This window comes from Molothrus ater, chromosome 21, assembly GCF_012460135.2.
Source record: "Molothrus ater isolate BHLD 08-10-18 breed brown headed cowbird chromosome 21, BPBGC_Mater_1.1, whole genome shotgun sequence".
In the NCBI taxonomy this organism is placed as follows: Eukaryota; Metazoa; Chordata; class Aves; order Passeriformes; family Icteridae; genus Molothrus; species Molothrus ater.
This window is the reverse complement of record NC_050498.2, coordinates 10,917,267-10,931,443: the sequence shown is the minus strand read 5'-3', so window position 1 is coordinate 10,931,443 and position 14,177 is coordinate 10,917,267. Positions and strand designations below refer to the sequence as shown.

The 14,177-nt window shown below is 50.0% G+C and overlaps 1 protein-coding gene across 8 annotated transcripts in view; it reads right to left on the bottom strand.

The window, feature by feature from the left end:
- SGSM2 (small G protein signaling modulator 2) overlaps positions 1-14,177 on the bottom strand; it is a 39,144-nt gene that overhangs the window by 21,428 nt on the left and 3,539 nt on the right. For 7 of the 8 annotated variants that reach the window (XM_036395024.2, XM_036395028.2, XM_036395027.2 and 4 more), the window contains exon 2: positions 10,939-11,014. In XM_036395024.2, the coding sequence (XP_036250917.1) occupies positions 10,939-11,014 (76 nt within the window). Of the gene's footprint in view, positions 1-10,938; positions 11,015-14,177 lie in introns of those variants that run through there. The other variant, XM_054517045.1, reaches the window with a different exon arrangement.

Here is a 14,177-nt window from a genome sequence, read left to right as displayed (position 1 = left end):
AAAACAATCACAACAAATCTAAACAAAAAAGTAAGCCTTCCCTGTCTATCAGCTTCTGAAGTGAGACTGCAGATGACTCACAGAGTCATACAAAGGGATGAAGAACAGACCAGTTCATTCACAAGCAAGGGGAAAGACCCAGCTCTGTGTACCGGGTGTGTGCCCAGGCAGGGCAGCCTTCACAGGGCTCTGGGTGCAGCACTGCACAGGGCTCTCCTGTGCTGGGTGGCAGCAGGCAGCCCATGGGGACAGGTAGCTCCCCACCTTAAATACTGGTGACAGTAACACATGGCACTCCATCTGCTCTGACACAGTGGCTCTTTTTGAGAAGAGGCAGCATTTTGTTGCACTTTATGCCCAACACTGTCAGGTGCTGAGCATTTCCTGAAGGCTCCAAATCCCCTAACACCTGAAAGCCTGCATCTGAAATAGACCTGTCCTCACTGTTCGGGCCCTGAAAGCTAACCCGAGTCCCAGGCCAGCTGAGGTCACACAGAAACACCTCCTGCTGAACCCTGAGCAGCCCCAGCCCAGGGCACAGCACAATGGGGCAATGCCTCTGGCACGCTCCTGTTGGCTCAGGACAGCAGCGATGGCTCAGACACAGACAGCGAGCAGCAGCTCTGATGCTGCTTCCCATGCTGGGGGCACTTCCAGCCTGCCTCAGAAACCATCCACCCTCCAGGCACAGCAGCCTGTGCATAGCACTGGTCCCTGGGAGGAGGAGCAGGGCACATCCCTGAGTGACCCCTCTGTGCCATCAGAAACATCCCCTGCGCTCAGGACACCCGTGGGTGACAGGAAAAGGAGCCTGGTGCTGATGCCATCTCTGAGTGGAACCAGGCTGGTTCATTCCCCTGCCAGGGAAGGAGCATCCCTGCAGGAATGCCCATGGTGCTGGTGCCATCTCTGAGCGGAACCAGGCTGGTTCATTCCCCTGCCAGGGAAGGAGCATCCGTGCAGGAATGCCCATGGTGCCATCTCTGAGCGGAACCAGGCTGGTTCATTCCCCTGCCAGGGAAGGAGCATCCGTGCAGGAATGCCCATGGTGCTGATGCCATCTCTGAGTGGAACCAGGCTGGTTCATTCCCCTGCCAGGGAAGGAGCATCCCTGCAGGAACGCCCATGGTGCCATCTCTGAGCGGAACCAGGCTGGTTCATTCCCCTGCCAGGGAAGGAGCATCCGTGCAGGAATGCCCATGGTGCCATCTCTGAGTGGAACCAGGCTGGTTCATTCCCCTGCCAGGGAAGGAGCATCCGTGCAGGAACGCCCGCGGCGCTGCGGGGGACAGCAGTGATGACAGCACAGCCAAGTTCTGCACAGCACGGTCTAGCTCCTGTCTAGCAACCATCACAACAGCTCTTAACCCAGCAACTGTTGTGCTCTGTCTTTCAATTAGAAATAAAGAAAAAGGAAAAGCAGCTTTCCAGATGCCTGGAGCAATGCAGCAATTTGATTCCAAATCTTAGATGAAGCAACCTGCCTTTAAAAATAACTGCAAAGAAGTGCATTGCTGTTGCTTAGGAAACAGACTCTCTTCCCACCTTCACCACTTTTTTTTTCTTTCTTTAAAACAATAAAATATTAATGAAACAAATTTGGTGAAAAGCACAGCAGGCACAGCTTTAATTATTAATAAATGCTGCAGCTGCCCCTGAGGGCAATTTCCCCTGTGACTGTCCCTAGAGCCCCAATATTTAATTATTCCATTGTGACATTTCTCATCACAAGAACTTGGGTAAGATCAGTCCCCAGCTGCTATAATGCACACATAGGGGTCATCTGCAAGGGGCAAGACAAGACACTGGAATTTGCTGCTGGATTGCCTCAAAATGTATTTTCCACAGGACAAGAGATTAACACATGTCCACTTCTATGTGTAAGGAGCCCTTGGATTGGGGGGCAGGTTACAGCCCAGCCTGTGTGACCCTCAGGTCACTTCATTCTCCTACACTTCAACCCCAGAGTGAGACTAGCAGCACTGGCTGGCAGCACTCTTCTCTCCAGGCTCCTTTCTACAAGAATTATTCCAGAACAGCTGGAATACATTCACATCTGACTTGATCTGAATGTGCTTGCAAATACACCGCGGCTGTTACCCACTCAGACTACAAAACACGCAAGCAGGGCAGCACATGTTGCGACACAGATGCCATCCCATTCCAGCCCAGGGGACCGTGTGGATGCCACCCTGGTGGCACAGGACAGCAGCGAGGGATCCCTCCCATCCAGCAGGAGAATGGCACAGCAGGGAGGGAGCAGCTCCTGGCAGAGCCCCCAGGGCTTCCCTTTGGCTCCGTGTCCAAGGCAGGCACTGATCTCACTGCACCTTGCCAGCATCGCCCACGGCCAGGCTTAGTCAGAGAGGAAACCTCACACATCCTGAACAAACTGGCAGAGGAGGCGCCTCACGCTGCAGAACCTTTCCAAAGACATGAGAGGACCTTGGCTGTGGTGCTTTTTGACTAACCAAACCCAGGTGATCCCCGGGAGTTACAAACTGCACAGCTCCCTCTGCTGCCTAAAGAGACAACACAAACTATTTCAGGGGTTATACTACAAGAACCTTTGGGACAGGGAAATGGGGTTATTTACCCATTTCTGGGAAAAGGAACCATTGTTCCCTTTTTGGAATCTGACACTCTAAGAAGATCTAAAAATAGATGACTCAGCTGTTCCTGGAGCAACTGCTAACATCGGCAAGGCATCACTGGGTGGTTTTGTGTGCACACAGGTAGTCTGTATAAACGTACACACGCTTTTGGCCACAGGCATGTGTGCACAGGTAAGTAACTACTGCACAGCCCAGTGTGATCCCCAGCCTGCCTACTGCCACTCGACCTACAACAAACACATACAAAAACCAACCAGATAAAAAGGCAGCAACTCATCACACACAGTGGAAGAGCAGCTCTGCACTGGGGATAAATCAGCACAGCTCAGGTAATTCTCTTGTATGGTTCAGCTGACAGCAGCCATCTAAAAATTCATTAACTCCAGACAGTTTTGAGGAACATTCTCTGCAGTATTCACTGCTGAATTTAATTGAGTGCAGATATATTATTGATTTACAGTTCAAATAATCACGGTGCCCACCAGGCTTCAGGAAATGTCACTTTTTTATGACTTCACCACAGCTACTTCTCCCAGGGTCAGGTGAACAGGTTTGGTTTTGTCCTTTTTTGGCTCTATGAAAATTCTGACATGACTTAATGGACTGTGAAATGAAAGTTCTGGGGCTGGAGGGGTGGTGAGCACAGAAAAGAAGGCCTGTGGAAGGATTATTTATGGGGTGTACTTAGCAGATGAGATTTTCCTTAGACAGGAAGAAATACTGCAGCTAAATACCTTGTTTTCATGGAAACTGTGCACAGGGAATTGAATTCACGAGGCTCAAGAAATTAAAAACAAGTGAAAAGAGGAGGATGATAAAGAAGCCATCAGATGCTCATGATCTCCAGCTGCTATTGCTTTATCCTAATCACAGACCTGCCCAGTTTGAAACCAGTTTTCCTGCCCAGTTCCAGCCTGCTGTGTCACTGGGAGATGCTGGTACCCGGGTGCAAAGGGCTGCAGAGGAACACCCAAACCTGCCCCTGTGCCCCTGCACTCAACCTGCTTCTGTGGGGCTGTGCCACAGAACATCCCATGTTCAATAACTCCCTCGAAAATAATAATTTTAAAAGTATCTAAATGGACAATTCCCAGTTCTAAAGGGGCTGGGAAACTTTGGGGCTGAAATTTGGTGACTGCTCCTCTTTAAAACTGTGATCATTAAGCTTCAAGGATCTCAGCAACCTTCAGAAAACAGAAGTGTTTTCATTAAACACTTTTAAGGGCAAATCAAAATTACGAAGTTTCTCTAAATATTGAAAATTATCCAATTTGATGACCAGGATCAAAGCAAAATATTTAGCAGAGTTCTCTAAAAAGCACAAGAGATTTTATTTCACTTCTCAAGCTAAAAACACATGCAGTTCAGAAACTGTTTCATTTCACATAAGAGCTAATATTCACTGTTTTTTTCCTCCCCACCACAGCACACCACTCATTAATTCAAGCATCATCTTTGGAGCACAATCAAAAACCTTCTAAATGTGCATGAAAAAATATTTGCTTCCCCCCAATTATGATCATCTCTGGTACACTCTCTGGGCTAATGTGTTTATCAAGTGAGGTAGAATCTCTGTAAACTATTTTTTAAGCATTATTCATCATTGAAAATGTTTGTTTCCCAAATAGGAGCAGTAATACAGGGAGACTTGTGTTTTGTTTGTGAGTGATCTGCATTTCCATAGCCGATAATCTTCATTTTTTTTAAATATCAATGTCAAGGGTAAAAAGCCAAAAGAATTAGGATGATAAACTGTCAGGTTGGGCAGTGGTTATTTACATCTGTTTCTACAGAAGGTGCATTTCTGTGAGCTAAGGAAAAAAGAGAGAAAACTGAATTCTTTGTTTTCTGTCAAATCTGAATATGGTGCTATTTAGAAGCCTCAAGGCAATCAGCTAAAAATCCCAAAGCATAAGGCAGCTCTTCCTAATGGGGTTGGTTTTCAGAAGAATTGGAATGCTGTCACTCCAGCTGAAAATGATGGAACAAAATTGCGTTGTCTTTCAAACACAATTAACTTTGTGCAAAAATGGGATAACAAGTCATCCTGAGGAAGGAATTAACCCTGGGCCATTAGCAGTGAGACTAAACCAACACTGCTGGGCACTCCTGCAGCTCAGACTCCAACCATCCCAAACGACCCTGGGTATCTGCTCTCCAGGAGTCACCAGCCATATTCATGTTCCAAGGACTCCTGGTTTTCCACTGCCAGCGTGGATGGAGACTGACTGATCCATCACCTCAGCTGAAGCTCTTTGATTGTGCTCCTACAGACGTGCCAGGCCCTAAAATTTCACACCTTATCAGATCTCAACTACAGGGCTCCAGAAAATGCAGCCACACAAGTGCTCTCCTACTGCCTCCCCCTCCAGAATGAATGGAGTGCTCATCTGCTGGAAGTAACTGTTGAACTGTTCCACACAAAGTCCAATCTTAGTGTTTTGCACATTCATTAACAACAATCCTGTCATACACGGGATTGGCTCTGAACTGTGAAGAGGACCCAAGAGCCACTCTGATTCCCAGATCACACCAGTCCTTTTGCTGTGAACAGATACTCAGTGACACAGACCTATTTCAAATAACAATTCCCTCTACTTATTTTTGAAGAAGGAAGCATCTTACACTGATGATTATCCAAGTGTAGATGCCCCAGGGCTCTGTGAAAGGAAGCTGCAAGGATGGATAGGGGCCCACACATCAGATCTGGAGTGTGGAATTACAGCCTGAAGCACAGACATCTCAGGAGCACTTGTGGGTGAGAGCTGTCCTTGCTCTGTTTCTGAGAACAATAAATGCTCACACAGTCCTGATGTACACAGACACTGCAGGAGAGCAGAAGCACCAGCGTAAGACACAAATGCCGGCTCAGGAGTGCTTCACAAAAGCAGCCATGGAGTCAGGCTCCAACCTGCCACAGCCTGGCACAAGTCAAGGCTGTGTTTGAGTCTCTGAGTGAAGGAAACACAGGAAGCTGAAAGAGCTGCTGTACAACTTACAGGAGCACCCAGGAGAAACTGCATGAGAAGAGGCAGCACCATAGCACTCCCCTACCACCTGGCACATGGTGCTGCTAGACCTGGAGGTCACCACACAGAAGGATGGACCCTGCAGAGCTGGCCAAGGGCACTCACAGCACTGCATGGCTCCTGCATGGACCTGTCTGTGCAAGGACCTCCTCAGCCACCATGGCCACTGCATCCACTGCATGGACCTGTTTGTGCAAGGACCTCCTCAGCCACCATGGCCACTGCATCCACTGCATGGACCTGTCTGTGCACGGACCTCCTCAGCCACCATGGCCACTACATGGCTCCTGCATGGACCTGTTTGTGCACGGACCTCCTCAGCCACCATGGCCACTGCATGGCTCCTGCATGGACCTGTCTGTGCACGGACCTCCTCAGCCACCATGGCCACTGCATGGCTCCTGCATGGACCTGTTTGTGCAAGGACCTCCTCAGCCACCATGGCCACTGCATGGCTCCTGCATGGACCTGTTTGTGCAAGGACCTCCTCAGCCACCATGGCCACTGCATGGCTCCTGCATGGACCTGTCTGTGCAAGGACCTCCTCAGCCACCATGGCCACTGCATCCACTGCATGGACCTGTCTGTGCAAGGACCTCCTCAGCCACCATGTCCAGAACCACCAAAGGGTTCACAGGCTGCTCAGCTTTCAGACAAGACCGGACTGGCAGCAGGGCAAGCCAGCACCTGGCTGTGCTCAGGCAAGTGTCCCTTCTCTCTGGGTGGCAGATGTCTGCTCAAAGGCCTCAGGCCACCTCTCTGATGCATTATTCACACAGAGAAAGCACCAAGGACTGCTTACTAATGGGAATTCATTACCTCCCAAGCTACCCCGGGCAGGCACCACATCCTTCTTTTGTTTGAAGGGCTGCACATATGACTAAACACAGTCACAGACCCCATACAAACACCTTCAGTTAATATCCAGATCCAGCTCTGCAGTCAAGCCCTGTCACCTTTCCCAGTGCATGACTGGACAGATCGTGATGTGGTTTTGTTCTTCTTTTTTTTAAGATCTGTGCTATTTAAACACACCATTACCTAGAAAAAAACCCAGTCATTTTCATCAGTTAATAAGAGAAGAAAAGCAATATACATAATGGGGATGGAAAAAGAAAAAATTGAGGTTAATGCAGCTAAATCAACGGGACTGGTTCATCCCCTAGGGCTGAGCCAGCCCAGCTTCCTCAGCTCCTCTAGGAGAGGCTCCCTGCTCCTCTTCTCTGCACCTGGAATTGCAGGCTCTGCAGCAAAGATCCTCAACAAATCTATCAGCACAGAGCAGTAATGTAACACCCCGAAATGGCAAATTTTCTCCTTGGGTTCAAAAGGGGAAAAGCATTTCTGGTCTGTAAGTCTGGTCTAGACACAGTTTTAGAACATATTTGGAAGGCAAAGATTATTCAATGACACTGAAGGAAAGGAAAACCAAATACCTCCGATTGTCTTTGAAGTGAAGAACTGTAACCAATTAGTAATTGAAGATGGGAAGAAACAGCACATGCCAAGTATCCAAAGTATACCAAAAAAGCTACAAACAAAAAGAAGATGGGGATTTTTTTGTTTTCTTTGATAGAAGAGCCTCAATGTGTTACAGGATTTGAGTTCAGATTCAGGAACAGGAAAGGACCTGCCACAACCCACCCACAGCTGCACAGCTCTGGTGCATCCCCCAGGAACAGCAGTGGAATTCCCCAGCTCCCTCCTCGCCCTCACATCCCAAGGGACACGTGCAATGCCATCCTCAAGCAAGGTTTACAAGAAGCCCCAAGCACAACATTAAATATCATTCTGCAGCTCAAATCAGAACTGGCCTTTTCAGTTCAGCCACAAAGGGATTCTGCACATTTTAATTAATGGGTTTAATTACTGGTAGCAGGTTTATTATTCAGGCCAAAAAAAGCTTTTCGTGCAGTTCATCTCTTCCTTAATTTGAACTGAAATCTCATTGAAAAGTCAAATTCTGCATGTTTAATAGTGCCCAAGTTACTATTTTTACTCACGTTTACTACTAACTTTTCCCAAACCATAGTAAGTATATTCCCTCTGCCAAGCTGGCATGCTGGATTTATTTAAATAACATATATTTTGATTGTGACACACACTGACTCTCCATAACTCACCTGAATTCTATGGTGATTAGTTTATAGCATGGGGAATTCAGGATTATTTAATTTAATATACTCAAAGTATTATTCTAAGAGAGCAAACTACTAAGACTCATTTCAAAGTAGATAGTGGAAATTTAGAGATCATCTGGGTAACCATGTCTGAGGCACTCATGAATAAACCCTGTTTGCAGTATGAAGCTGACTTAAACAAGTTTTTTAATTGCTTCAAGCAGCGTGTTACTGTCAGACTAAAGGTGGGCAGCCACACAGAAAAGGCTCAGCAAACTGCAGGCAGCTTTTGGACAAACACTGTAGGCGTAATGTGCTGCACTGGAAACCCTGTAAATACACTTGAGGTGAGTGCAGAAACAGAGATGCTTGCTTTGCCTTCCCCTTCCCCTCAGAACTGCAGAAGGGGGCAAGGGCTGGTGCAGCTGCAGGGCAGAAGGGCAGGAGGAGCTGGGGCAGAGAGAGGAGCTCAGGGCAGGAGGAGCTGGGGCAGAGAGAGGAGCTCAGGGCAGAAGGGCAGGAGGAGCTGGGGCAGAGAGAGGAGCTGAGGGCAGAAGGGCAGGAGGAGCTGGGGCAGAGAGAGGAGCTGAGGGCAGAAGGGCAGGAGGAGCTGGGGCAGAGAGAGGAGCTCAGGGCACGCTGGGCAGGAGGAGCTGGGGCAGAGAGAGGAGCTCAGGGCAGGTGGGGCAGGAGGAGCTGGGGCAGAGAGAGGAGCTGAGGGCAGAAGGGCAGGAGGAGCTGGGGCAGAGAGAGGAGCTGAGGGCAGAAGGGCAGGAGGAGCTGGGGCAGAGAGAGGAGCTCAGGGCAGAAGGGCAGGAGGAGCTGGGGCAGAGAGAGGAGCTCAGGGCACGCTGGGCAGGAGGAGCTGGGGCAGAGAGAGGAGCTGAGGGCAGAAGGGCAGGAGGAGCTGGGGCAGAGAGAGGAGCTCAGGGCAGAAGGGCAGGAGAAGCTGGGGCAGAGAGAGGAGCTCAGGGCAGAAGAGCAGGAGGAGCTGGGGCAGAGAGAGGAGCTCAGGGCACGCTGGGCAGGAGGAGCTGGGGCAGAGAGAGGAGCTCAGGGCAGAAGGGCAGGAGGAGCTGGGGCAGAGAGAGGAGCTCAGGGCACGCTGGGCAGGAGGAGCTGGGGCAGAGAGAGGAGCTGAGGGCAGGAGGAGCTGGGGCAGAGAGAGGAGCTGAGGGCAGAAGGGCAGGAGGAGCTGGGGCAGAGAGAGGAGCTGAGGGCAGGTGGGGCAGGAGGAGCTGGGGCAGAGAGAGGAGCTCAGGGCAGGTGGGGCAGGAGGAGCTGGGGCAGAGAGAGGAGCGCAGGGCAGGCGGGGCAGGAGGAGCTGCCCTGGCCCTGGTGCAGAGCTCCACCAGCTCCACGTCAGTGCAGCTGCCGTTCCCAAGGAAACATCTCCCAGAGCCCGGCTGCAATCGGCCACAGCCAGCCCCCAGCAGAAGCTGCTCCACAGCCAGCCCCCAGCAGAAGCTGCTCCACAGCCACAGCCAGCCCCCAGCAGAAGCTGCTCCACAGCCACAGGCAGCCCCCAGCAGAAGCTGCTCCTCAGCCACAGCCAGCCCCCAGCAGAAGCTGCTCCACAGCCACAGCCAGCCCCCAGCAGAAGCTGCTCCACAGCCAGCCCCCAGCAGAAGCTGCTCCACAGCCAGCCCCCAGCAGAAGCTGCTCCCCAGCCACAGCCAGCCCCCAGCAGAAGCTGCTCCACAGCCACAGCCAGCCCCCAGCAGAAGCTGCTCCACAGCCACAGGCAGCCCCCAGCAGAAGCTGCTCCAGACACCCTCAGCGCTGCACTGTGCCCTGGGGCTGGCCACACGGCCCCAGGTTTGCTCCAGAGCAAAGCTAGCCCAAAGGAATTCAGAACTGATGTGTCCCACAGTGGCACACATCAGCCACGGGCCGATGGAGCTGCTGTGGCTCTGAACCAGAGCCAGATCTCCTGGAGAGCAGAGGGGATGACAGAGCCCTGGGATGTAATTTAAGTTGGTTACACACCGGGTTGGGAACAAATACAGAATCTCCTGCACTCGCTGCTTCTCCACAAGGATGAAAACATGGACACTGCTCTCCTTCTCCCAGAGCACCCAGGCAGGCAGCACGGACTGGAGCAGAGTCCTCGTGGTTACAAATCCCTCCTGCTGGATGGAGGAGCACAGGCACCATTCCTCTAGGGCAGCAAGGGTGGCACAGAGCTGGAGCATCTCCCAGGACAAGGGGCACATGACATTTAATTGGCACCTTCAGCCATCTAGGACCTAGGGCAGCTACAGCCTGTCCAGCTACTGATGGAGAGAGACCCTGAAATCAGCCATCAGGTATTTAAGAGGCTCTTGCTAAACTCAGCCTAGCAGGAGAGTAAAATGATTCACAAGAATTCTATATTTATAATGAAGATTCACCAAAAATGACTCATGTACCGAACCAATCTAATTTTAAATAGAAGGGAAAAACCTCTTGAAGAGTCACACGAAACTGGAGTGGGGGAGGGAGGAGAACTGTACACACAGGAGAGCACCAGCCAGGAGCTGTTAGCCAAATCTGCTGGAAGGGATTTCTCCATTCAATCAGCCAAAGGGAAAACAGAACATTCAGCTTCACCTTCTTCTGGTTTAGAGTTAATCAAGGCCTCCATTCAAAGCAGCAGCAGGCTGGAGTCCTGCTTCAGGACAGGCAGGATTGCTGGGCAATAACGAGGCAGCTCAGTGCAGAGTCATTAGTTCTTCAGACCATGAAGAATTAGAACAAAACCAACTGGAATCACAGTAGGAGGACGAGAGAAGTACGAAGACTTTAAAGTATTCCTAATTTTGGCCAAGCAGAGTCTAACAGAAACAGCTGCCACCCCACCACCTGTAACACCAACAATGCAGCACAGCTTCCAGGACAGGATTCCAGGACCAGAGAGCAGGCAGACCACACTGGGAGCTCCCTGGAACACACAGCCAGCCTCCAGCCAAGCCACCTGTCATCTTGGCTGGGTGCGTGGATAATGACATTTTACTAAGAGTTACTTTACAATTTGTAATGTAAACACACATGTAGGAAATACAGAGCTGAAATGGGCCTGAACACCGTGATTTCTAGTATCTGAATCCCTGCATTTACCTCTGACAGCAGAGAAAATAAATGTCTAGAGGAGAAGTAAGGTTAGGTAGCATTAGCTCTTGGCGTGACATTTACCACATAAGGCGATGATGTGACTGCTGTCTTCATGTACAAATTTCCGGGTGACAGCTTCTTCCATGATCTGCTTTACCTGAAATGAATAGAGAGAAATGATTGCACGATACCAACAAAACCAGCACGGCACTTGGGAGTTTCAGTTTCAACCACAGCTTGCCCCTTCCCCCTCATCAACAGACAAACAACTCCCTCACAACACATTTTGCAGGGAAGAATGGATTTAAGGAGGGAAACACAAACAAACCTAAGGGGCCTATAATAGCATGAGGAAACCTCTGGCAGAACAAGGACAGGTCTGTTAGGGGTGTGCCCCCATAGAAGGCAGATTTCAGTGTGCCCACAGTACCCACCAGAGAACTTCTCCAGCATAACTTTTGAAGAGCTGTGAAAGACTTTTGGTATGATTCATCCTTGGCCTTCACAGTCTCTTCTGCTCATGAAACCAGCTTGTGTAGCTATGTCCCATTTCCACTTGTGCCATTCTGCTCTTTTTCAAGCAAAAGCATCCCTGAGCAACATGGGCACACATTCCCAGAGAGGTTTAGGGCCACTTTCCCCCTGCCTGGGAAACAGGGAGCATGCCACAGCAATTACGAATGTTGCCTTCGAAGCTCTGCTGCACCAGACAGTGTACAAAATTATTACAGTACCTACAGAGAAGGCAGTGCCTTCAGTTTTCACTTCAAGACACGATTTAGCAATTGTAGCAAATAAAATTACACTTATCACACTTTTTAATGATTTAAAACAAAGTTCCTTTCCGGTTTCAGGGTTCAAGATGTGTCAAGGTCCAGAGGGAAATCATTGCAAATTACTGACTTTCAAAAATTAAAGAAGAAACAGACAATTCTTACAATGAGGCTCTTGGCAAGGGGCTGTAGTCACCCTCCATTCATCTGCCAGTGATTTCTCGCCAATGGCTTCCTCAGCCTGACACCACATGAAACCTCACTGGTTTCCAGCTCATCACCAACTCATTTATCAGACACTCATTTCCTCCTGGCCGTGGAGAGCTCGCTCTCTTCTGTGTACAAATTAACCATAATTTTTGACTTCTCTCATTTGTGAGCTACAATTACAGGGTTATGACACTCTGACTAAACATATGCCAATTCACTTTCAATACATGAAAGTAAGTGCTACCATGGCAGAAGACTCAACCAGACACTCTCTTCTTCCAGCAGTTAGAGCTAACTGGGTACCACTTCATGGCACTGACAGGTCCCAAGGTTTTGGGCTTTTCCCCTTGGTGCTGGACCAGGAGAGCTGCAGGTGCAGTGCTCCACTGACAGCTGGGCTCTGCAGCTGCCTGTGGAGGTGCCTTCTCCGGTTTGAAGGGCGTCCTCCTCCAGCAGGACCATCTGTGAGACCAATTCTGGATGCTGTAATTAAACATCCCCTCCCCCAGAAATCCTCCTGGGGCCTCTGTGCCCACTCCTACACCCCCAGCCCGGCTGGCAGCAGGCTGCAGCTCTGGCACTTGCTGCACGAGCCTTCCAACACATGGCATTTGCCTCGCTCCAAATTCTGGATCAAGTGGATCCTCCAGAATTTGTGCTCCTTATCAAACAGGAGCCCTCTGAGTCGCAAAGAAAACCCTGGAGGGGAAAAAGGAAGCATGTAAGAGGTTTTGAAAGTAGAACATGTTTTATAGCTGAGGATTTCAAAACAAGTCGTTTGCACTCTATAAAACCTGGCTCCTGCTCACACCTGAGGCCTGACAATATAAACTTTGAGCCAGGCAATTTGGTTTTTTTCCTGTGGCTTTTCTGACATGGCTGTTAGAACTTAGGAGCTCACAGTGAAGCAGCTGGAGGTGGAGGAGTAGGAGGGTATGAAGGGAGAAGCAGAGGTGTGAGGAGGTCTCGTGAACGGGCACTCCCATCTGGATTATCCTGTGTGCTCAGCAATCCCTTTGGCACAGTTTCATTCACCCAAGGAAAGGGCTGATGTACTACTGGCAAAAAGCAATGAGTGCCACTGGGCTGAGGGCAGACAGTCTGTCCTGGTGCAGCAGTCACCACGCTGGCAGGGTCACAGCAGCCTGAGCACACACAACTCAACATCACAGACATCACTTCAGGACTGCACACCATGAAATCAGTCTCAGCATCCCAGAGAACATCAACTGGAATTCTCATCCTAACAACAGGAAGGAAGAGGAGTAGTTTCAATGAGCAAAAGCTCAAGTGCTCAGCAGCCAATTCATTGCTACACGCATTTCCCAGGCACACCCCAATCAGCTCAGTATGTTATTTAGATCCCCATCAACTAAAATTTTAAGTGTATAAAAACTGAGAAAGAAAAGTGATTCAGATTCAATAATCAATCCTACTTTTCTAGAGCAGCACCATCCAGTGTCTCTGAGGAGACTTTAAACCCCAGACTCCAGAGCTAAGGACACAGAGCAGGCTCTCTGTGTGTTCCCCACTGCCACCAGATGCCAAGCATGCTCCCTGCATTTTCTGGAGAGTGACTGAATGTTATTAGAAAACATTTTTAAGACATAGACAAGGATATGAGAAGATTCAAAAGCTGGAATGCAATGTTCTTCAATCCCACGTCATCCCTCACTGCCACGTAATTCATGGATGCTCCAGGCAAGGAGCTAAAGCAAGTGTTTCTGATCAAATGGAACACAAGCTTTTTTTTTTGCTTGTTTCCTTAATTCCCTTGCAATATTGCACAGCTCTTCATAGGGAATTCTGCTGCTTTGTCTGTTCTTGGGAGGCACTTGACAATGGAGCTTTTTGAGCACAAGCCTCCACACACACCCACTGGCAGCTACCAGCAGACCTGCCCAAACTGCAAATGAATCTCTTTAACAGAAAGATCCCCACCTGCCCCCACAGGGAAGGGATGGAGGGCTGCTCCCAGAGCCTGCAGAGGAGCCTGTGCAGCTGGGAGGCAGTGCTGGGGCCAGCTGTGACACCGGCTCAGGTCCAGCCTTGGAAACATCATCCACCCTCTGGGCCTCCCCTGCAGAACTCAGGAGCCACTCACCCTAACCAGGCTCTCATCTGGACCTGCCTGGTGGCACAGAGAGGCACAGGAGTCACTCAGTGCCACTGTCCCTGAACCAGCTGCAGCCCTGGGGACACCTGCTCACCCTGGAACAGGTGCCAGGCTCTGGGGACACACCTCTGCCACCCCTGATAGCAGGGACAGGAAAGCTCTGCCCAGCCAGGTAAAGATGTCCGTGCCTGAGGAGTACAGAAGATCCTGGTGGCAGCATT